Genomic DNA, 25,912 nt, shown 5'->3' with positions numbered 1-25,912 from the left:
ACTTCGTATCACTTAAATAAATTTCACTAGGGTTTATTCTTTCTTTTCTGAGAACTTTCTGTTTCTAAAGCAAGCAACCGATCGCATTATTCCCTAAACTGGATTTCCAGAATAAATAGCATATAGGTATTTTCATAGGGAAGTGGTGCCGAAGTTTTAAGAAGTTTTTGAAACTAAATTAATCATAATGAAAGTTCTGGACTAATGAACAAGTCATTAGTTGTAGAGTATTATCAAAATGGTCATGACTAAGGCTAATGATTCAACGGTTGGTATGTCTGTATATTGCGTTAGGTAAAATGGAAGAGGTTTGATTCAAAACACTTGGCTGAATATTTCCTGTCTTATCGTTTTATAAGTCACGTATCAGTTGCTCATAACATTTAAGCATGCAATATCAATTCTTAGTCGTAATTATTGTAAAGAGTGAAATTCCAGTATTTGGCCTGAACTCAGAGCTAACAAATCAAAGTGAATTTGATCGGGCCGAACTGAGTCTTTCTGTATAGCTTACGTAGCGTTTATGTCACTCGTTTTAAATTATACCGAAACAAGTACCTCAAACGATGCAGTCTGTGCCATACAGTCAGATGTTTCTCTAACAAAAGATCATGTGCTAAACAGCAGAAGGGATAGTTGGTAAATAATTGTTCGGTGCCTGCGAATCAGTAAGAGTATTCCTAAGAAGACAGTTGCAAATTAATATCTGTAAGGATTCAACTAACCGTATCTAGGTCAACAACCAGTAGCTGAGCCACACCGTGGCTTTGAATTTAGTCAGAAACGACCTTGGTTTTAATGGCTCAGCAACGTTCGACACTCAAACCAAGCAACAAAGGTAAATGTTTAACTAAAGTCAAACAATAGAAGCCAAGACCATGAAGATTGAAGAACATAAAACGTGGTTAAAGGAGATCTGCGTAAAAGTTCAAATACGGGACAAGGAAAAAGAGCAAACACATAACATAACTATTCAGTAAAGCATTTTGGAGAGATTTTCAGCGTATGCTTTCTGTTACAATACCTGTGTGGCAGAAAAAAATTTTTCAATGTTGTTACGCATTGCTTATAGCAGATCGAAAAATAATTACACATTCCATGGAAAAATTCTCTCAATTGTCTCTTCAGAGAGCCTGTAACCGCAGAGAGACTAGACACCGGCTCAAACTACATGGGGGTATGCAACCAAGTCAAACGCTCTCCCTCTCTTCAAGAGACATTTATCTCTTGAACCAATCAAAGAGATGGGCAGCCAAATATGTGATAGGGCTGAAGCAGAAATCTTATGACGACAGGCTTTAAACCTAGGATTATTCACTCTGAGCAACAAAAGAAAAGGAGGTGATCTCATAGTGGCACACAACATTATAAGTATGTCAAACCACCCGAACGCAAGCATATTAGCAGAACATAATCATTACGCTCTTCTAGGCAACTCTCAAAGTACTGAACATGAAATAGCAAACTCCCAGGCATGCTCTCATGTTTCCTCGTGAGAAGCTGCTCTTATTCGAGATTCTTTACTTGTCGTAGTGACCACAGGCCCACCAGTGAACAGCTTTGGGAGGAGACTTGACACACACATACCCATGAATCACCCTCCTCCTTTTAGAGCGGGTGTATTTAGTGCATGCGTCACAAACTACCATGATTTCTATCGCCGCATATCGGTAACTAATTCCTATCTCTCTTATCACCATCTCTATTTCCCCTCTTATTCTTCCTACTCCGCCTTCGTACAAACCACCAACTGATTAAATTATTTGTTACTCTCTTAGTACTTAGACCACCACTTCATTGTTTTCAAACTGCAAACGACCTACCTCCTGCGTGGTTATGTGATAGCTCATCGTATCCAGAAACCTCATTGTCCCGAGACGATGAACTACAAAAGTTTATCAATCTTTATGAAACCGTGTGATGCTCATTAAGATTGTCTACCACCTCTAGGTGTGTAACTGGAGTCATCTACAAAAAGCCTACTGCTGACATCGAGTACGACAATCGCATGCTGGAAGGATTATCCCGCTCTGCCCGTCTCGGATTCACCCATATGCTGATTCTAGAGGACCTCAGTCTTCCTAAAGTCAGTTTTACGGAACATACGTATAATGGAGGTGAAAACTCTACTGAAGCCCGGTTCTTCAAACTCATTAAGGATCAAAGATTATTCGAAAATATGAAGTCGGCGACTCGTTGGAGAAAGTCAGACGCCTTCCCGCTTAGGATGGGTATTTATAAAGAATTCCTTACTCACAATCGTGGCACCCCCCAGGGAAAAGCGATCGTGCCGTCACGGCCTTCAGTTTTATCATCAGAACTGAGGTAATTCATCTTACCAAAAACAGGTGCTGGAATTTCAAACGCTTGGATCCGTCAGCTTTACAGGACAATCTACAGCAGATGAGCTAGGAAGTTCACTCTCAACTTGATGTGAATGCTCATTGGGATTTCTCACTGCACACGATCTTATGTGTTACAAAGCAGTCTGTTCCTTAAATGGTCTCCAAATTCTACAAGCAACCTACAGTCATCAAGAATCGCACTCTTCGTTTGCTAATCCTCAAAAGGTACTGCTGGGCGGAATATAAACAAACTGATAACAACATCGCATACATGCGATACAAACAAGAAAGGAACATATGCCCAAAGGCAATAAGAGATGACAGGCTACAGTGCCAGATAAAACTTATCGTTAAATTTGTCTCGGATCCGAAAAGCTTATGCCGTAACTCAGTCTCTCTCCGACAAGCCAAAACTGGAGTTTTCCAACTGTTATATCCTGATGGCCCGATCAACAACGATGTGACGCCACTGACCTGGCTGAACAGTACCCTTAGAAATTTCAACCGACCCAGACTAACTGTATTGATGAAAGCTTCATCTACAACTCCATAGGACTTTCAGAAGCGAATCTGACATGGTGTATCGGGAACTGCGGCACCCCAAAAGACACTTCTCCTGGTCCGGATATGGTTCATTCTGCTATACTTAGGAAAGCAGCTTCAATCTTGGCAAGACCGCTCAGAGTGATGTCCTCAGATTCGCGGTCAACCATGTATGTCTTACCAATAAGTTCAAACGATTAGGTATTAAATCACCTTTAATTGATTGGCACACTTCAAACCTGAAAAGTTAACCTTTTAAGGTGAGGGTTGAATTCACTTTCTCTCAGATTGTTGAATATCCTAGTGGGATTCCTCAGGGTTCAGTACTAGGACCTCTTCTTTTCTTGATTTATACAGACGATCTTTCACAACAGGTATCGTCAGACTTATTGCTTTTTACTGATGATGTGAAACTTTGGAGAGAAGTATGCAAGCAAGAGTCTAGACTGGAACTCCAAGAGGATCTGATTCGACTTCAAAGTTAGGCGGATGACAATGGACTCATCTTTAACACTTCGAAGTTTAAGATAGACCATCTGAGATATGTTGCAGACAACAACTTGGGTGACTCTCCTGTGGAGGTATCCCAAGTTGAAAAATATTTAGGAGTGTTGGTACCCTACGATTTTAATTCTCACGCTGACTGCGACAAAAGTGCCTTCCAAACAAACCTTGCACTGGTAACATTGAAGCGCATTTCAAGCCATTTCGACGGAAGAGCTTTCCACATTATCCTTAACAGTTTTATTCACCACCATTTAGAGTACGGAAACATAGTATTTTCTCCCTCACTCCAAAAGGATAAGGACACTCTGCAACGTACCCAACGACGAGCCACCGAATCAGTTCCGGGACTCAAATTCAAGCCTTATGAAGAGTACTTCTAACCACTCAACCTTTACCCATTAGAGTACAGGCGTCTTAGATGTGACCTAACGGCGTACAGCATCCTAAATGCTTCTGGACATCCCCTTAGACGCCTACTTAAGCTTAGTCCTAACACAAACATTAGGGCTAACAGCTAGAAACTGGAGACAATACAGCAGAACGAACTGTAGACACACCTTTTACTTCTTAAGAGTAGTCAAATGATAGAATTCACTGCCAGCTGAGCTGGTCCAAGTGACTTCCTAGGAGTCCTTAAGAGAAAACGTGACATATTCTTAAGGACTAATGGAAGTATCTTACTATGATTCACCATTTTTTCTTCATCTTTTGTCGTTAATAGACCTAGGTTCCTTCCTGGAGGTATTGGTGATCCACCGCTACTAGATACGGAAGTCCATTAGGCGAAAGCTTTTTCTATTCCGTCCAAAACTATTTGAACCATATGAAAATACACAAACCTACAAATAATCACCAAACCGACTAGAATAAATTCAGTCAAGCGTATAGACTACCAACTTGAAACAGTACCGATACAACAAGAAGTGAGCGTAAAGAAAACATTTGATTTATCCAAGCTCGTAAAAGGATATTGGATTAGGGATACGCTCCGATACAACCATTTGAACCATTTGACTGGTACGTTACGGTTGCTTTTTGGCAAGTAAAAGTTTTAATATAGACAGAACTCATTTGATTTCACTACATAAAGTAAGGTAAGGATTAATTCATCTTTTGTCTTTGGATAAGTGTTACCTATTATATTGAGATAAGCTGATTAAGAAGTATTTTTGTAACCTACCCGAGCTCCCAATTTGGAAATTTTGGGGAAATCATCAAAATGACCTTGACCGAGGTTGAAGGGGAATTTCGGGGAAATATTGGGGTTTTTGTGCCATTTCTCCAAAATCTCCTCAAAGTTTACTATGGCGGCTTCCCCAGAATTTCTCCGAAACTTCAAATTTTCCCCAAAATTGGTTGATTAACTATAGCTGGTGTTTTATTGGTCTTTATGTCGAATCTCTACATGAAAAGCATGTGAAGGCGAATAATTATAGCTTAAAGTGCGTATAAACTCATCAAAATGCATATTAATTAATATGCATATACTGTTTTATTTCACTTAAGTGAAATAAAACAGTATGGTTGTCAGAAAATGTATCAATTTTCATAATGACAATAAAATACCATATATTAAAATATGAGGGGTTTTTCCCTGAAATTTCCCTAGACTCCAGGAAAAACTAAGAATTTTCATATGGATTTGAGGAAAATCTAAAAATCCTCTAGAATTTCCTCGAAATCCGGAGATTGTGTTCCTTGATCTTTGTGACATTGTGAACATATATTTTCACAATGTCAAATATGGTTATAACTATATTTGTATTGAATATGTTTTGTATGAACGTTTCATTATTTGAGACGTATTGTTAGTAATCGGCCATTAAACGTACTGCTGCATCAGGCGAAAAGCAGGTCGTTACTCCTTTTGGTTTGTTTGAACGTATACGAGTTTCACTTAGATCCAGAAACGCTCATTAACTAAACAATTAGAGGTTTTTATTCTGCTGTCAATGTTCATGTTTTAATTACCAGCAGTTTACCACGCGAACATGTCAATCATGCACATCACTTATTATCCGTTTTCAACAATTTGGCATAATCATTCAGCTTCCCAACTATGTCTTAGGCGGGGAAAATTTAAAATTCTTGGCCCACAATATTAGGACATACAGTATTTAGTCACTGGATGACTAATTTAAGGCCACTAGGAATTTCAGTGAGCCAGATTCAGTAAATGTACTTCGTTATTTCTTGGGAATGGTGACTTTATTGCAACCTTTGTTGAACACTTTGAAGGGACATGTTAAAAACTTTATGTTATCCTCAAGAGCCAAACTCACTTTCTCTTCCGCAATAGCATTAAACTCAACAATAATGCTGTCTTACATGACCCCATCAATTTTATGTACCAGCGCGTCACATATCAGTAGGCTCACTGTTTTGTTGAAAGGCTAACAACTAAATATGATCATCAGCGTTTTTCTTAGGGCATTAGATTCAGCCTGGATAATGGCTAACCAAATCGTATGTTCGAGCTCCGAATTTGCAACTCCGAGCTTTCACTACCTGAAGTTTTGTAGTAATGTGATATAATACAGGGTGCATTACACTGTCCTAGTGGTACGTTGGCTTTGTATTCACTGCGTATTGGCGGACAAGGTCATCAAAATTGTCACTTATAGGGGAGTGTTTGTCGTGATACCATTTATGCACAGTAGTCCGAAAAAAATTACTTCAGTCATTAACTGGGTGCAGACGTTAATGGGCTTTCCTTTGTTAACATCAGCTAGCAAGTGGTCAGAAAATTGGTTCCCAAAATAAAGTAGAGAACATCAACTATAATGAACATTTGACTAAAAGGACTTCTAATCCAGAGGCATGTAACTGTTCTCTGGAAGTTTTTATCGTCCTTTTTTACTGCATTCAATGAATACTTGCCACTATTTATTACTGGTCGTTTGGTTAGTGTAACTAGAATTAGGCTGATTATTGCGCCCTTGCACACCAAGAGGTGCGGACCTGAAATCTTATCCAGCACAAAGAAAAGGGGACTAGATAGTTGACAAGCAACAACCGTCACCATTACTACCTGTCCACACCGTTTCCTGACATGCGGAAAGATTTGAAAATTTGCATGTAGTAACACTTTGTGACCTTTTTACTACGCCTTTTATAGTAACACCATTCTCATTCTTTAACTATCAGGGTTTTAGGACACTGGCTCTTACCATTCTGGTTTCGGGACCCAGAACGGCCTATTCTTGCCGATGTTAGAAATAAACAGTCGCAACAGATCTAAATTCGACACTAGACTAGGAACATTTGTTATGTGTTGAATACGAAAACGTAGTAGCTGTTCAGTCAGCGATAAAATTTTCGGTCCTGGTGCATTATTCAGCGTGTCCAATGTCGTTTAAATGTGATATGCTACTTGTTTATTCCAAAATTATGTGAGTCTCACAGTTTGTTAGATAAACAGTCTGTTGAGCTCAGGTTGGTAGTCTCTGCATCCATATCTGTTTTGAAAACCCATCAACGTTGTAGGGATCAATCAATTACTTCACTCGATGTAATAACTGGGACGGTTACCCGTCCCCTAGCCCGTACTCAATTAGTAACTTCTGTGAGTTTCCGTCTAACTTGATGGTGTGTTGAATGATCGTTTGCTTTAGCTCATCATATACCTAAGATAATGGAACATTATTTGTGGGATCTGAAATTTTCGTGGCTACCTTGGTAGATAATATTTCCAACACAACAGAGTGCCTTAAAGCCTATAGATGGATATTCTAGCACTGAAGATGTACCTCAGCGCGTGTGAATCATGTTTCATGATTAAATCCACTAAACATACGCCCATTCATAGAATTTAGTGCATTCAGCTCTGGTGATATGTCAGACCAGACATACCCACAGGTGTGATTAATGTAATCAGGCTCCGACATATCCATAAGGAAGTATGCAAAAAACTATTACTACGAGTGAAATTAATGTAAAATTGTATATTCGTGAATTAAAAATTTTAATTTTAGAAAGCAATAGGGCTCATAAGATTTGTAGTTGCCCAAACACAAGGACCTAGTCAAAATATATTGGTACATAAAAACCAATAGTTACATACAAGTGACAAAACAGGGAGAATTAAATTCTAAAGAAAGATGCATAATGAATGGCAAGACGGTAGTGAATATTACTTGAAAGTCCTTTTTGAAAAGAAACCGGAAATAGGATCGTTTCACTGGGTCGATGTTCATCTATGTGCCTGGTGCATTTAACCAGTAATGAAAACGTTGTCATGCATCTGCATTATTAACGAGTTATCGAGGTCTCTTGTAGCGAAATATCGCATCTTCCATAAAAATACTGATGGTTTCGGTTTTTCCTTAGGTCGAAAGGCATGTACTCTCTATTTCTCATTTGAAACATAATTATCTGTAATGTTAATTAAATCTACTAAAAGTCAACATTAAAAATATTGAGATCATACAACTATGTTGTATAAAGAGTTTTAAATAATTAGAAACAATCCTTATTGTCTTTTAAGTTAATACAGAAAGTCGGAGATGAGGATTTCAACTGCAAAGTTTGTTTAAGACATATCACGGAATGTGATAGGATGGAGTTATTTTGCTAAAAAAATAGGGTATTAAATGATTAAAATGAGTACGTTCTGTCAATAAAAATTGAAGCAAAATAAATAGTGTCAATAATGAAGTTGATCATTCTTGTATGTCAACTACCATCCGTTATTATTCTTAATTGTTTTCAGGGCTCTAAAGTTTTCATATAGTACTACGGACCTTATTATGGTTAGTATTACCGTAATATGCACATTTTCGTCTTTCAAGGTTATTCATTATTGGGTTGTCTATTTTATGTAGGGTTAACAATGAAGGTTGGATGTATTCAGACATACGGTAATCAATTCAAAATATTTTTTTATAAAATAACATTCAAGATGCTTCTATGCTTACCTATGATCATATCGAAGCTTCCAATGTAATACAGTTAGCTAAGGAGCTTACAAATACAAAACTACCAACAGATATTGAAGTAAGTAATAAATATAGTGTTAGATATCTTCATCAATGTTACTTCGTTTTTTTTTGTCTTCAGGTGGAATGGCTGTTAAAAGCAATTTGCTTAATCGATTTAACCACATTAGCTGGGGATGATACACCTGTCAATGTACAAAGACTTTGTGTAAAAGCAGTTCATCCGCTAAGTGAATGCGTTTTGAATAAAATTGAAAATGCGTTCAATATGAACCTACAAGATTTAAGTAACAATCTGTTTTATATATTTTAACATATCTAATTATCTATCGAATAGGAACAGCTGCTGTATGCGTTTATCCATATCAAGTTAAAACATGTGCAGAAACTTTTAAGAAATTAAAATTACCAAATTTTAATATTGCTTCTGGTAAATTTTAATTGGTTAATTATTTTTTCTTATCTAATCTTTAACCATGATAAATACAGTTGCTACTGGTTTTCCTACTGGACAGTATCCCTTAGAAACTCGGCTATTGGAAATTAAATCAGCTATAAATGATGGAGCGAATGAAATTGATGTAGTAATAAATAGAACATTAGCTTTACAAGGTGATTGGGAAGGTAATTAACAATGTACGAAGTCTCTTTACTGTCCAATTCTTTTATTAAATTCAATGTCCATATAATTCATTATGCTTTCTTTACTGCACTCACATATAAGTCTACTATATATAACATAGAATTTGGTGATTTTTTTGCGGAAGTAAAAGGTGGGGATGAGTATTTAATTCTACGACCGATTTTTGGTGTTTTAATACAGGATTTTAAAAAAATTGACGAACGTTGTGTATATCAGTTCACGAATTTCGAAGAAATGTATAATGGAGAGTTTTATTGGTTACTGATTACTGTGGTAATGTAACTTGACTTTGCTATACTATATTGTCAATTAAACCGTCAACTCAAAGTCGCGAAGAAAGGCACACTTACGATAGACTACTTTTTGGTCTAGATCAAAAGACAGTATTTCAATTCTTGGAAATTCTATGACTTTAAGTGAAGATTTCACTGTTATTTTCTGTCGTAAGTGCTGCCTCACTTCTGTCTTTTGTATCGAAAATAAATCTTTCAACTAAGTTAAAAGAAGTGGAACGGTTCGTCTATGTCAAACCGAACGTTATTTAATCAAATTCACATGTATTCTGTCAAACTAGGATGAGATATCTGTCGAGTAATCTCTGATTCTCCGACTGGAGACGATCTGTGCTTAACTCTATTTTTAGTTCATATAACTATAGAACTCGGTTTGTACTCATTTTTATTTCACTCTCTCTTTCATTTTCCTAGTTGTGACCAATTTAGGCATTTGAATGGATTAGGTATAATTTCTGCTATATTTGAGTTTAAAAGGTAGTAGTAAGTTTACACCTTAAATATCTCCTAGTTCATATTTCATGGTTGTAGTTAAATGAATACTACTGATATGTACCAAGAATTAGTGGTAAATAAAATTCACTTTGGTCCACTCTGCTAGGCATATAACTTGAAAGGTTATCACGGAGTATCTTCCAAATATTCTCACATCTTTTGTTTTTGAATGAACTGTTATATCTCTGATATATTATTGCACAAACAGTAAAGGATTTCATAATAATGATCACGATGATATTTTTAAAACTATGGTTATTTAAAGTGTCTTTTACACTAGTCAATTCCTCGAACAACTTGTTTATTAGGTGTAATTTCATTGGAAACTTAGCCGAGTAAGAATGTCTATCATCCATCTTCGTTTGTGAATGTTTAATTATGATATCAGCTTAGAATTTAGTCTTTCCTTCAACAATCCGTCTTATCGTCATTACCAGATTATCATGCTAGACTTGTGTTAACTAGTCATACACATTTGACACATTGTTTGGCCTAAATAAAACTTTATTAGATTTATGGAGCTTGACAAGTTGAGTGAAGTTTTAATTGACAAACCAATACATAATGCAGTGGAGTAACCGAAGTTAAAAAACAAAACTTTATTCCTTATTTGTTCTTATGATTTTCTTATTTCACTGATTATTAAAAGTTCGTGAAATCTTTCTCATATTCTAGGAGTTTATAATGAAGTATGTGCGATGCGTAAAGCTTGTGGTGATCAAGCACACTTAAAGACTATTCTTGCTACTGGTGAATTAATCAGTTATGATAATGTTTATAAGGCTTCAATGGTTTGTATGTTAGCTGGAGCAGATTTTATTAAAACATCTACTGGAAAAGAAACAGTCAATGCAACACTCCCAATTTCATTGGTTATGGCTAGAGCTATTCAAGATTTCAATGAAGTATATGGCATCAAGGTAAAGTTAGAAATTGTTCTGTTGGCATAGCAAAGATGTTTATGGATTTCGCTTCGTTAAATTCAGTTTGTAGTCAATGGATGATTTTTTTTCGTCTAGACTAAATACTTAGTACCGAACTTCTTAGGATTACATTTACTGCTGTTGTAGGATCTATTAATAGGTTACAGAGTAGTTATTTTCGCTAATAATCATCTTCATAGTAAATAAAGTATATGGTAGTTTTTATGTGTATTTTAGCTTTATTAGTAGTAATTTTTTTCCGATAGCAGTCTAGCTATGTATATTTTGACCGACAGTTTGTAGGTTAAAGGACAACAGTTTCAACTATTGAGTTACGAGTTCCATTTACACCTTAATTTAGGTAATTAAAGAATATCCACTAACTATTAACTCATTTATCACGTACAGATTCGCGTTCTCGTGAAGGTTAATAATACGCAGTTTCCGAAACTGAGGTATTTGGGTAGGGTTTGAACTTGCGGGTGAACGTTGAACTCTTTAACTATTGAGGTGCCAGTTAAGTTCGGATAATTAAATAATGATGCGTACTACTACCTCACACCAAGCATAGCTTAAAGTCAGTTTTTTTTAAAATTTGTACTTAGTAAATAAGTTGAATTAAAGTCTAAAATATGCTTCATTGTGTTAAATACAGAAGTTATAGAGGAAATAACGTATGTTTTGTTTTTATTCTTCGTGATTAGTTAACCATAACGGTAATATCTGAAAGAGGTTAAGTTGGAAAACTGATATTTTTTATATGTAAGAACAAGAATCAGAATTGAACTGTTCTGTAATCCGCATGATTCATTCATATCATTATCAACAATTCCAATTAGATTACACACTCTTAAGTCCAACTATTTCGTTTTCTTATAAGAGAAAAAAAACACAAACTTCGTATGATTGTGTTATATTCTCTTTTACACTGTTATGAACCAGCTATTCCTATTGCTTAGTATTCTCGGACACCGATTCACTCGACAAGTCCCCAAATCAGAACACGGTTGAACAGGAAAGAGATATTCCAAATAACAAGGTTAGATGGAAGTAAGAAGCAAGTAATTAGTGCAATAGGGAAAACGTTAGTATATTTATAGTTTTTACATGAGAAGATTCTAGAGTATTCTCCAAATATCGACCAGTGCTGATTGGATAAGAATTAGCCAATCAGCGTGCACCAGAGTAATCGTGCATTAAACATGCTTTAATCCAGTCTATGTCCCGCTAACAGATTGTGTTACCTAGACTTGTTAGTTTACATCAAACTGCGAATCTTATCGAGATTTACTAGTAAACTGATGGCTGTGTTATTTTTTATGCATGCCATATACCTCAAAATACTAAGCTGACTGTAGGCAGTAGAATTAGATTGTAAATAGAGTATAAAATGTGATCATGATTCATAAAGTCACTGTTTTATGATATGAGTTTAGCAAAGTTGTGCAGATTTCTTGAATAAGATCTTTGTAATAACAAGACTGAGTGTCTTTTTACCCTAAATTTCGTAACTTAGAATAATTCACAAAGTGGAACATACGTTCAATCTTTGTCTTGATAAAAATATTACTTTTTAAAAAAATATTGGTATCGCTTAGTTCGAAATTTGTAAAGTCTGGCAGCTTAGACTTACGCTTGATCATATAAGGTGATTCTATGTGTTGACTTTTCTGTCTGAATAGTGTGTTTACTGAATAAATGCTTTACACTACATATTTTCATACGTTATATATAATTACGTTTAGAAAATTGGTTTACTACAGTGTTATATTTTGCATGGAGGATTTTTTATTGATGCGTCGTGTATCAATAGTCCGGTCTATTTATTTCTCATAGATCCCATTCGTATGAAAAGAATTCTTCGATTGTCTTTTATCGAACCTTTACAAAATAACTCACTAATAATAATAATAATAATAATAATAATAATAATAATAATAATAATAATAATAATAATAATAATAATAATATTGATAGAGATCATGAATCAACCAATGTTAGACCACCATTGAACACCTGAAAGTACCGGACGGCCGTTTCATCCTAGTATAGGACTCCTCAAAAGTGCACACCCACAATCCTGCACGTGGGATTCGAACTCAGGACCTTCGGTCTCGCGCGCGAACGATTAACCCCTAAACCACTGAGCCGAGTGTGAAGCAGTTACCCACCGAAAACAATGGAAGATGGTCTCTCAATTTCCTGAATTGGCTGAAGTTAGTTATTAACCCCGTTGGATGCCAGTCCAACGGTCCAGAGGTTGATTGTTCGCTCACGAGACCGAAGGTTCTAGGTTCTAGTTGAGCATGCGTGATCATGGATGCGCACTACTGTTGAGTCTAATACTAGGACGAAACGGTCATTCATTGCTCCCAGGTTTTCAATAGTCGTCTAACATTGATTGATTCATGATCTCAATCACAATTCAACAATCTACACAACTTTATACCAATAGTAATATTAATGGCAATTGATTATTAAAAATAATATAATGCTATATTTGTATGAGATTTTCATGAACTTTAAATGATACATTTGAGAGTGATCAGTTCAACTTTGTTTTATTGATCTTTTTTTCGGTTCATATTTACATATTTATTTATTTATTTTCATTTCAACACATAAATATTAGTACAAGAGTGCACCAAATATATATGTGCCACACCATACTTGTGTGTGTGTGGGCTGTGATACTACCCGGGTGCCCAGACCGAAGCAGGTGGTTTTCTTAAAGGGCCACACCCCGAGCCTTTGACCTAAAGGTCTGATCCACAAGACAGTGGAGCAACGTAAGGAGATGCAGTCCCATGATAACCGGTGACCAACGATTGGTTCATACGCCATTTGTTCCTGCAGGATACTGGAGCCCATGTGCACCATTGGTTTGGAATCCGGTTAAAGCGTCGGACATTCGCTTTTCGTCCTCTCGTTTTCGTAAACAACACCCCTGCCACGAGAAGGCAGTGAGTAGTATTTCCCTCGCAGAGGCTATATGCGCGTGACTGTGTGAGAGCATTTTGAGAGGGAGGGCGGGCCCTCCATACTCTCGGACTTATCAGGGCATTTGGGGGCGTCACTTTGTTAAATTCATTTTGATATTTGATGGATGATTTAGTTTTTGATAAGTTGTATTATCTTTATGTATAGATGATGGTTTTCACTTCCTACTTATTATTTAATCATTGGAAACTAAAAATTATTTGGTAACCATTTCATCATAGTATTGGAATTCTCATCAGTGAGCATTCTAAGCTTCACAGGGAGGAGGTTAAACTCTAGACTTTCAGGTTTCAGGGCAGCTGCTTAAGTTTTAGGTCTCCGAGTCAACATTCAATAATTAGCATTTCTAACGTAGAGCTCGGTCTTCAGTTCGAACCCAAGTGGAGGTCTTAAGTGCATGTTGCTGAGAAGCTCCATACCAAGACGAAACAGCTGTTTGGTGCTTTCTGGTTTTTCAACGGTTATCTAACTAGGGTCAGTCAGTGATGTAAACTATAGAATTTGAGTCTCCACAAGTTTTTCATACTAATAATACTCAATCATTTAATCAGTTGTTTTATCTTTTAGTATTTACGTTTAATTGAAATTTTGGGAAAGGTTCCGTAAGCGCGTTATTCATTGTATCTTCTCAATCCTTTACTCAATCATAACACATTTTAGCTTTGCATACAAACTATTTCATATATGAATGTTTTCGCTTAGAAATCGTCCATGATGTTACTCATTCATTTCTGAAGCTGATCAAAATACTCACTTAAACAATATTTTACCGCCTTGAAATCCATTCTATGAACAAATGACCGGTTCGACTTCAGTTATTTTAGCATTTTTATCAAGTCAGCTCAGTAGTTATTAAACATACATAAAATCGGTCAACTTACATTAAAAAAATGTTATGTGCATTCACTTTTTATTACCCATTAACTATCAGTCTAATTGAAAAGTTTCGTGGGAATTTATTATATTTGTAGGTTTTATTCGTCACAGATAGTCTCATTTAGTGTACCATTAAACGGCAGGGCTCATAGGACGACTGGTTTATCTCACTAGTGAGCATACTCGACCCACTTAGGGATCATCGAACTATATCCTGAATTAAAACTGTACTATGGGACGTGATATAACGATTCTAATGGTTAACCATTCACAGAGACCTGAAGGTCTTGGATTCGGTCAGTATGAATGTAGTGAGTGCCCACTTTTGAGGATTCATACTAGAACGAAACCGTTGTTCAGTGTTTTCTTGTTTTTCAATGTAACCTCAATTGTCATCAATTTGTAATCAATACAATTTATCAGTTTAAATGTTTGGAATCAACAATTTAAACATTTACTTTTAATACTTATTCCTTAACAAACTATTTAGGTTGGCTTCAAACCTGCCGGTGGTCTTCGTACAGCTAAAGATGCCATCGATTATCTCCAATTACTCGATAATGTTCTTGGCTCTGATTGGATAAATCCAGATTATTTACGATTTGGAGCTAGTTCATTATTGGCCAATATTGAAACTCGACTATACAGTCTATGCCATAATGGTTTAATACCATTACCTGGTGAATTAGACTTTTTCTAATTTTTGATTACCTTTTTTCTCTCTTGTTTTCTTTCAATTTACTCGATTTGATTATTTTTGATGATTATGTTTGCCTTAATTTTGTTGTTGTTGAAAAAAGGTCGTTTCTATCAAATTTTTTAAAAAAAATTTTGATAAACCAAATGCTATTTATATTTTGTACACATTTCGTTTTGACTGTAAAAAGAATACAAAGAGGTGTGGTGATAGAAGTAGAGAGGAAAGCAAAACAAAAAAAATACAACAACAACTGTATGTTTAGTCAATAGGTTTTTTTGTTTAACGAAAAAAGGAGAAATAAATGACAAGGGGTTTCTATTTACGCCTATTCTCATTTGTTCCTTGTCGATTTTCACTGTGAATCCCTCTGACACTTACTTTTTAGGTTTGTGTGTATCACACATCGATATATATATATATATATATATATATATATATATACTTGCAGAGAAAGGTCAGAGGACGAAACCAAAGTGAAAAAACTTAGGAAAGTTAACAAAACGATGAAGTACAGTAATGAATGAATAGAGAAAAACAAAACAAAAAAAGGAGTAAATCTATAATAAACAAAAAATCAATACATTTTATCACATTGTATACCTTTTATTTTCTACATATTTCTTCAACATCCTCTTTCTATTAATAAATATTATTGTGAACATTCAATAATAATGATAATAATCCAAGATAATTGTATATTATATTCGATTAATCGATATAGAGACATGTGAATGTGTGTGTATGTATGTAAAAGATTAAGATAATAATGAGAAATGTATTAATGTATGATTGATTGATTGCCGGCTTTAAGTAGTATTCATCATAATACGTACACGAGAACATGTACCTGGTCATGTTTTTTTTTCTTCTTCAAATAACTATTATAATCCCTATGATATACACTTATTGAGAATGATGTTTGAATGTGTTTATAAAGTTAGATGGAAATCATGAATACAGGGACAACAATAAAATCAAAGAGATTAGATTACACACATACAACAAATATAAATGAAGGTAATCAGAAAATGATGATCAATCTGTTCTCCTATCGTCTTTTAATTATTAACTATGATTAGTGAAATACTTGCAAAAAAGAATAAAGAAAGATAATACACATAAAACATCGTTATTATGGTGATGGGTAGTGGGGATCACTATCAAAAACACGAACGTCAGTAATTGCATTCTTTCTCTCTCTCTCTCTCTACAATTCGTGTACATGAAACAATGTAAACCACTAATGAAAAATGATAGGTTTCTCTGAACACATTTTTCCTCCCTTTAAATTTATGTCTGTCACTTGTAAACATTATGATGTATATATCTTTCAACTTAAGGGATGGACAAAAACTGTAATAGGGATCAGGAAATGCGGAAAGAAATTGAACAATATATATATATATATATATATATATATATATATATATATGTATATATATATATATATATATATATATATATAGTATGAAACTAAACGCATATAAGTACAATAAATACATGAAATGTGAGAAGGATTCTCAACTTTTACTCCTCATGAAAGTGTGTATAATGGAGAGAAAGCGAGCGAACGAGATAGAGAATGAGGTGGATATAATCGTCGGCAGTGTTCTATCAAGACTTAAAATCCCTTTGCTACTCGCAAAGACAGAGAGGGAGAGAGGGTGAATGAAAAAGTACAAGATGGTTAATATATGATATTTTTTGATTATTTATTCATAAACATATTGAATACAATAGAGGATGAAACCAGATTATAAAATGGTAAATAATACTAGATTTTCAATAAAAGATCATAAAATTTCAATGTACATCAACATATATATATATATCTGCAATGTTAATTGTTTCTATGTGTTTTATGATATCGCTATTCATTTAACATATAAGAGAGAGAGAGAGAGGTAAGCTTATTCATCACTAATTAAAAATAATCATTATGAAAAAGAAAATCTGTGTGAAAATGTATGGGAACAGGGAAACAATTCCAATTGAATGATCAATAAATGATATATTATTTGAAATAAATCCAGTTCAGAAATGCAGAATTCAAATAAGTGTATATACACATGATGTGTTTTAGTGGTTTTGATCAATTTATTCATTCATCATTTTCTTCATTATTATTATTGTTATTATTCTCCTCATTAATTTGATTATAATACCATTCACGATTGTCTTCTAATGTTTCTAAAATAGTTTGTGCATCTGGATAAACTAAATCCGACCATGTTTCCCATAATGGATGAACAATGTAATCAATAAAGCTGATCTATTAAGTACGTGCGTGTATGTACAGGATATATAACATTCGTCAGTAAAACGGCAAATTTTGTTCAACAGTGGTGGTAGGAGTGATAAAAGAGTAACCGAAATAAAAACAAACAGAAATCGGAAAGAAGAGCATTATAGAAGAAGCGGAATTTTTTTTTAAAAATAAAAGTTTGAAACGAGATTTAGTTCTGTATTATATTTTTGAATAGCGACTATTATTGGAATCAAGGATATGCATTTTGTCTTATTCGGAAATCTGAATTTAGCTGCCAACTAGTTGGTTGGGATAACCTTTTATAACAGCCCAATCAAGCAATGTTTTCTGAAATACTCGTTTCATCAGTTCCTATACTAAAGAGGCCTGTTGGAAAACGGGATTTTGTAGTGTCTGGTGCTATGTCAAGCCCACATGGGTTGCCCTACATTCCGGACAGACCGGTTTATTCGAGCCACATTTTGAACTTGTTGATTATTTGCTTATTAACCTTGACTGCCTTTATATGAGTGTATATGTGTGCATTGCTTATCCTATTCATCACATGACTAAATACTGGATCACGCTTGGTTAAATCGAGTTGGCTCACTTGCTTTCTTCGCTTCGCTTTCTGCACTTCGTTTCTCTGATGGTCTGTTCTGACCAACGAGTCTATGAAATATACGTATTCAAACTTCATTCTCGTATTTGACTTATTTAATCCCGTTATTTACTAACATGAATCAAGTCGATAATTATATACGAGAGTAGCTGGGATGTATATTTCGGTAACATCATCATAAAATTAAATTCAAGTTAGATCAAGGCCTACAAAAGTGGTAAGCCCAATTTCAAACTAAAGGCAACCTGAAAAACTACACAGATGATAAATATTTTGAACTCTATGCATCCAATGAATGAACTTCTTTTGTTCATCTAAATGATGTATGGAAAACTCATGTTTTACTCTAAAAGGTACAATAAACTTCTGTGGAGTTGTTGATACGTATTGTTGTTGATTATCAAAAAATGGCAATCTCATTGAGATAAGGAGGGGACTGTTACTGATTGATCTTAGAGATTTAACATGTACGTGTGTTTAGATTGTCTGGTGAGGCCAAGGACAGAGTGGGATGGAGAATGCTGGTCGGCGGCCTATGCTCTATTGGAAGTAACAGGCGTAAGTAAGTAAGTAAATCTACCCAGCTCAAACTAGATCTGACCTGGTATTTGATGGGATGGGCGGATTCAATGACTAGTCAAATTCGATTATAAGTTATTGATGAGTGTTTCTACATTAATGATAAAATTTCTCGACGTTTGCATAGAAGCGCCTTGCATTTTGGTAAGATTAATTTGGAGAATTGTGTAAGTCCCATGCAAAAGGTTAGCGACTTGAGTATTTTATTCAGTAGAGAAGAATGATGAAATATTGCTCTGTTTATATTGTAAGTGTAATGATGATCTGATTTGATTTCTTAATAGTGATGGTGTGGAAAAATGGCAGAATTTATAATAATAAACCAAAGATGAATACTTTGTCTAATACTCCTTAAGAGCGTATCAAGTGTACCATGATGTACAGTGTTGTATTAGTTGTCTCTATGAAAGACTGTTATATTTCCTCAAGTTAGTGTATAGTGTTATATTCGTTATTCATTAAATTGAGAACAGCGATCTACTTCATTCATCATCATACTGAACGAGGCTATTTCAGTAGCACACAAGTGTAATAGCTAACAGGACTGAATTTAGGAGCTGAAATGCTATTCAATTATTCTGTTATGCCCTGATACGGTCGATGGTGGGGAGAGTCCGCTCTTCCTCTCGAAATGCTTTCACATGGCCACGCCTATACAGTCACTGCTAGAGAAGTCTTACTCACTACCTTATTGTGAAGGGGTGTTGTTTACGAAATGGGAAAGGATGGAAAGGGGATATCCGGTGCCTTAACCGGATTGACAGATACGGAGGATCCACCTAGGGGAGTTGGAAAACCCTGATTCCAAACCAGTGATACACATGGGCTTCAGGATCTTGACGAATAAGATAGCTTATGAACCTATTATTGGTTACCGGCTACTATGAGATTGCATCTTCTAACGTTGCTCCATTGCCTTGTGGACTAGATCTTTAGATCAAAGGTTTGAGGAATGACCCCCTAAGAAAACTATGTGCTTCGGTTTGGGCGGTCGTACTGTATTTTAGACCCCACACAAATCGAATAAAGTGTGGTGTATATATATTTGGTGCCTCCTCGTATCAATATTTAAATGTCTAAGTAAATAACATCACTGAGCAATATACAATTGACATGATATTGTCACTTAAGATCTAGTATATTTGTGAACGTGTGTTTTAAATAGGGTATTTAACTCATTCAATATTTACGTGAATTTTCTTTTTCTAACACAAATTGAATTCAATTAATACCATCGTTAAATAAGTTAAATAGTTGAAAAGTTTAAATTGGCACAAATATTCATCAACGTATGATCACTAGTGACTGGCTTCACGAGGTATATCCTGGAGTTCCAGTGAGAAGCAGTGACTAGTGGATTTCAACCGGGTCTGTTGTGAGATAGTAACTCACTGAAGACAATGGTGAATGTGTCGCTCAATTCCTTGGATTAGTTGAAGTTAAACATTAACATCGTTGGATGCCGGCCGACAAGGTGGTCTAGTGGTTAAGTGCTCGCGCGCGAAACCGTTAGGTCCTGGGTTCAAGTCTCGCGAGGCGAGGTCGTGGATGCGCACTTCCGAGGAGTCCCACAATCGGACGAAACGGCCGTCCAGTGTTCTAGGTTGTCCATGGTGGTCTAGCCTCAACTGACTCATGATCTTAACCACTGAAACTTTCTTTTTCTAACACAAATTGAATTCAATTAATACCATCGTTAAATAAGTTAAATAATTGAAAAGTTTAAATTAACAAATATTATATCCTATGTATGTATTATATAAATTACCTGTGATTTTTCAATAGTTGCTGTATTTCGATCACATATCGGACTTATTTCAATGCCTAATTCACGTTCTTTATCACCTTGTTGAAAAAGTTCTTCCATAACACGATTAGTCCATTGTCTATACAAATCTAATGGTTTAGCTGGATTACTTAAATCAGCACAATGTACCATATTTTGTAAAATCTAATGGAGAGGTAATAAAGAGATGAATGTATAAGACTAAATAATAAATGTACTTTGATGAATAGACAATATGATTTCAAAAGGATGGATGGATTCTTAGAATAGAAAAGTAGAAAATAATTTTATAAATTAAAATCTGGGTCTTTGCAACCGATTCGAAGGTAATGTAACCCAAATTATTCAACCAATGGTTACAATAATCATAATGAGGATCGTGACCTGGCATTCTTCATTGATCAACACAGCTCAATGCAACAGTCAATAACTTCATAGGGTGATGTCACATCTTAGATTTTTCCTCTCTTATCTTTTTTTTCAGCCTACTCCTATATCGATCAAGTAAATGGCTCTGGTCTATTGTAACTTATTAGAAGCTACGTAACGCGGTTATCTTGCTAATCCAAACCAAGCAAAGTTTTCATCTTTGTTTATGATTGATTCTTGTTTGCTTAAGTCTATTAGTTAATTTATAATCATAGTCATTTATTTATTTCTGGATTCATATCAAAATATAAAATTTATAGACTTAAGAAATAATCTACAACTCTGTGACAAGAAGAAATGTTTGAATGATTTGTTGCTTGATCAGTTGGCATTACAGTTTAATAGTCTAAGCAATTAATGTCTCAATAGCAAATTTAGTCGTACAGTATCATCAACACTCAAACTATGCTTATTTTATATCTGAGAACATGTATCTATACTTGGATGCTGATTTACATTCATGTATTGTTGTAAACCATTTAACTTTTATTAATGAAAGAAGTATGTAGAGATTGTTGAGGATCATAGTTGATGATGTTACGAACTGATCTTAGCTAGATAACTATTCGAAACCAGGAAGCATTGAATAACTATTTCATCCTGTTATAGGTTTAATCTCGGATAGAGTCGTAGATTTATACTGTTGAGGAGTCCTATACTACGATGAAACATATATCAAGTGCATTGTTTTTTGTTGTGAATAGTTGTCTAACTAAGATCACTTTGTCATGTAAACTTTAAAAATCACCTTTTAGTCTTGTGAGATTTGATTTTTTTAAAACTCTGTGTTAATAAATACAGACATAATTTCATTCTCTAAACACTCCTGATTTTAGAATCTAAAGTAATATATTTACAAGATATTGAAAGATAACTTGTTAATTAGTTGTAAGTTGCCTTTCATGATCTTGATCAAACGATTAGTTCAATGTAATGTCTAAAAATCCTTAATTAATTGATCATTATGTTTAGGAAAGTTATACCTTATCTTTTGTAACAGAGATTGACTATTTTAAGCAAAGATGGATAGTGGATAGCAGTGGAATCCAGGACGCGCGTTTAGGTCCTATTTGGGACTCGTCAGCTGGATGTACCTGCATCCCAGAGTTGGTGTTCACTCCGGGACTCGACCCCAGTACCATTCGCTTAAAACGCCATCGCGTTATCCACTTAGCTACTAAGCTCTGATAGCCACCTGCTTGTGCGATGGGGTGAAGTTTAAATTCACTTGTTGTTTTACTTATATCTTTTCATTGTTATTTAGGACTGCAATTGATCAGTCTCATGTTGGCATATGTGAATCCTGTGCGAATTGCCTCGATACAACCTTAAGTCACAAGCTTTTTAAGCAAAGATGGATAGTGGTTAGTAGTGTAATCCAGGACGCGTGTTTCATCCTATTTGGCACTCGTCAGCTGGATGTACTTGCATCCCAGAGTTGATGTTCTCGGAGTGACTTAAGGCTATATCGAGGCAATCCGCACAGGATGCACATATGCCAACACGAGACTGATCAATTGCAGTCCTAAATAACAATGGGAAGATACAAGTAAGATGACACCAAATGAATTTCGAGATTGACTAGTTTGAAAATTGTTTAATTAAACTCGCATATTCATATAGTCAGTCAGATTTAAAATCGATGATAACCCGTCAATTATGATTAACCACTTGATTTAGATTTCACAACTTGTGTTGATGAAGTTGCGTGATAAGCATGATTTTAGGATAAATTTCGAGTTTTTCAATTTATAAACAATGGAGATAGTTCTGATAAAAAAGTTTCTTTCCTTTTCTCGTAACAATTATATTTTGTATATGATTATAGTTGTAATACACGCTTACAATACATTTAGACAATTAACTACGCAAGTGAGAAAGCTAAGAAGTGACCAAGAAGCTGTGATTGGCAAAAGCGAACGAATATGTACAAAAAATAAATTGTATTTATACATTTATCTTTCTGACCTAGGCGAGGATATGCAAGCTGAAGTTTTAATTAGATTCATAATAGATTTCCTGTAATAATGTGCCTTGTTTACATTTTCTCACTTGGCATTTGACCTTAAAACATCATGTGAGCCATCTGACTTGTATACAAGTTCAGACTTGCCCAGCTTATCAATTAGGCATTGAGTCCTGTCCAATGGTGAGTACGGCTATTGATCCTTGATCTAAGGCATATTGGTAGATTCAGAAGTGGTTGCGGTTCGCACTATTATTATGACTAGGATGTGCACGAGGAATAATCATAATGGAGATTTGTTTACGTTTTGTTTTGCTTTAGATCTTGGATCATGAGATTATTTTTAAGTTTTATTCTGAAAATTTATTTTCTCGTCACGAATCATATTCTCTTTATCTATCACTGATACTGCAGCTACTTTCCTGACATTACTATTCATGTTGATAGTTTCATCTCACTGTACTTGATGTGATACAGCTACTTGGACCAACGCACATCTATTGCCAGATTTTATATTGACTGATTGGTAGGCATATTTTCCATTCAAATGATCGAATATTTGATTTTTTTTCACTTATTGAGATTTCACATGGTTATCTCCGTTATTTGTGTTAATCTACCTGATATGGTTAAACTTGGTCTATTCATGGATAGAAGCCGTCTATCTATTTCGATTCAATCCTTATCAGTGTACTCGATTGAGGTGAAGATTGTTTAGGTCATTATCAATTAGATAGTAGCATATAGCTTTATTATCTAAATATAGTATTAGAAACTTAGTGATAATATAAATATAAATCTCAGTCTACTCACTTTACAATTAATAATTTATATAAAATTGCTTTTTTTAAATTGTGGAAAGCAGTTGGAACGTAAACGAGTTAACTAGTACCAGTCACTTGAATTTTCAAATTAATAAAGACAATATAACAGTCGAAAAAAATATGCATAAGTACTACTTATTAATATTATTTAAACATGGGGAGATATATTGTTCTAGACGTTTTACGTGGCTAAATGACATTTAAAAGAGACCTTAAACGTAAATTTTAAGGTATAGTTTAAACTTTTAAGTTAACAAGGTATATTTACAATCTCTAAGGAACTGATACTCCTAAATAACTTATCACTGAGTAATGAATGATGTCATATTTACTTAGTCTTTTAGTACTGATCAATATCTATCGATTAATTTGAAGGAGGAATAACTCATTGCTCACGTTTCAAACTGTAGAGCTGATTGACTGAAGCTTGAATCCCATAGGAAGCACCAGTTCTTTCAGAAAACTAAGTACACCATGCTGACGATTGTCAACTAGCATTAATTTTAAATCCAAAATTTCATGTTGATTACTTCAAACTTCTTAAAACCTATACTCCCTGTTGGACTCAAATTTTAGTCATCCTCAGTGTTCAAATTAAAGACATAGTTTTAGGTTAACATCATTTATTAAATAAGAAAGATTGGTTCAACAAAGAGTTCTCTTTTTGGTTAATTCATTTTCAAAGCTGTACAATCGTAAATATATTTACTTATTTTTCAAGATGATAATACTCTTCTTCCTTTACAGCAATCTGCTTCCCTTTCCATCTTCTTGATAAACTTCCTATCACCAACTGGTTTGTTTATGTTTGTATGATCCTCCTGATTACATTTAATCTCAATTTCAACATTTTATCTTATCATGTTGAGCCATCCTTTCTCAATTATAATCTCCCTATCAATCTTTACGATGAGTATTTAAGCCCTTAACAATCAAACGATTATTATTTTCCCTGGTTAAGAATAGAAAATCTTAAATACACTTGTTTATTGTACCTCACTGTCACCATGTCTAACCGAAGTTTATTGCCATTATTATGGTAATTATTGTAATTGTTATCATCCTGAAAAAAAGTATATATATATATATACTTGCGACTGTACGGCTTTAAAAGTGAATTCGCCGAAAAAGGAACTCTTCACTGAATCAATTTTCTTACTTAATGTCTTAATGGGTGTATTCCGTTTACTAAAAAACATCATTTATCATACAAGAAAAAAGTTTTGTCATGTAAGTTAGACCATCATTGATAACCTGGAAGCACTGGTTGGTCATTTCGTACCAGTATAGGACTCCTCAGCAGTGTGCATCCACGACTCTGCAAGCGGGAGCTGAACCCAGAACCTTAGGTCACGTGCACGAACACCTAACCTCTAGATACTAAGCCGGTATCCAACGGTGTGGAAGTCAACTATCTCTATAACCTCATACTGACAGAAAAACTATGGATTTGGTTTGTTTTATTACAGATATCTTTTAAAAAAACAGTGAGAAAAAACTCACACAATCAATATATAAGAAAACAATGCAATAATTTACCTGCATTCTGTCAATATAATTTTCTAATGTAAGTATACCGGATCCAGCAACTTTCTTTGTTTCAACCATTGTTTTCAAATCAGCTAACAAACTCATATGTTTGGACATATCTGTAGCTAGAACCTAGTTTTTTTTTTAAAAAAAAGCATTAAATTTTTAGAGTAACATTAAGACACCATTTAGTACAATAATAATTCGGAATATTATCAACTTATCTAAGGTTTAGTCTCCACAAAATTCTTCCAACAGAACTATGGTCGTGTGAACATTAATAGTTTACTTCCAAGAATGAGGTCCTGAAATTCTAGTTGTCATTTGGAATGTGTTGGATAAAGGCTGTGAAGTTGGTTAATGTTGAATAGTTAAGCATACACCATTCTAAACATAAAAGTCCTGAGGTTCGATTCCCCGATAATTTTGTATAATCTTTAAATGGACATTGGACAAAGAAACTACTTTCTCAATTATTAGGTTAGTCAAGTAGAAAGAAATAGACAACATGAGAGATTTTGAAAACTTATTTCTTTTTGTGTCTTTCTGGTGCATAAATATAGATATCTCACTGGTTGAAATCATGAGTCAATTGAAGCCAGACCACCATGGAAAACCTGGAAGCACTGGACAGCCGTTTCGTCCTATTGTGGGACTCCTCATCAG

At 34.7% G+C, this 25,912-nt stretch overlaps 2 protein-coding genes across 4 annotated transcripts in view; one reads left to right on the top strand and one right to left on the bottom strand.

Moving 5' to 3' along the window:
* Positions 1-4,030: 4,030 nt before the first annotated feature.
* MS3_00008414 (uncharacterized protein) lies at positions 4,031-15,360 on the top strand. The gene is made up of 7 exons (XM_051216758.1): positions 4,031-8,254; positions 8,296-8,390; positions 8,454-8,619; positions 8,670-8,762; positions 8,822-8,956; positions 10,439-10,683; positions 15,053-15,360. Exons 1-7 carry the CDS (start codon positions 8,164-8,166, stop codon positions 15,260-15,262), a joined length of 1,035 nt encoding a protein of 344 aa, XP_051065365.1. The 5' UTR covers positions 4,031-8,163; the 3' UTR covers positions 15,263-15,360.
* Positions 15,361-16,957: 1,597 nt separating this feature from the next.
* The window catches only part of PDE4D_1 (cAMP-specific 3',5'-cyclic phosphodiesterase 4D), a gene marked incomplete at its 5' end in the record, with an annotated part of 193,579 nt that continues 184,624 nt past the window's right edge, over positions 16,958-25,912 (bottom strand). For all 3 annotated transcript variants that reach the window (XM_051216755.1, XM_051216756.1, XM_035732328.2), the window contains 3 exons: positions 16,958-17,534; positions 20,480-20,662; positions 25,256-25,378. In XM_051216755.1, the coding sequence (XP_051065363.1) occupies positions 17,364-17,534; positions 20,480-20,662; positions 25,256-25,378 (477 nt within the window). In that variant the 3' untranslated portion in view covers positions 16,958-17,363. The remainder of the gene's footprint in view (positions 17,535-20,479; positions 20,663-25,255; positions 25,379-25,912) is intronic.

The sequence above is a fragment of the Schistosoma haematobium genome, chromosome 6 (genome assembly GCF_000699445.3).
Source record: "Schistosoma haematobium chromosome 6, whole genome shotgun sequence".
Taxonomy (NCBI): Eukaryota; Metazoa; Platyhelminthes; class Trematoda; order Strigeidida; family Schistosomatidae; genus Schistosoma; species Schistosoma haematobium.
This window is presented reverse-complemented; position numbering and strand designations above follow the sequence as displayed.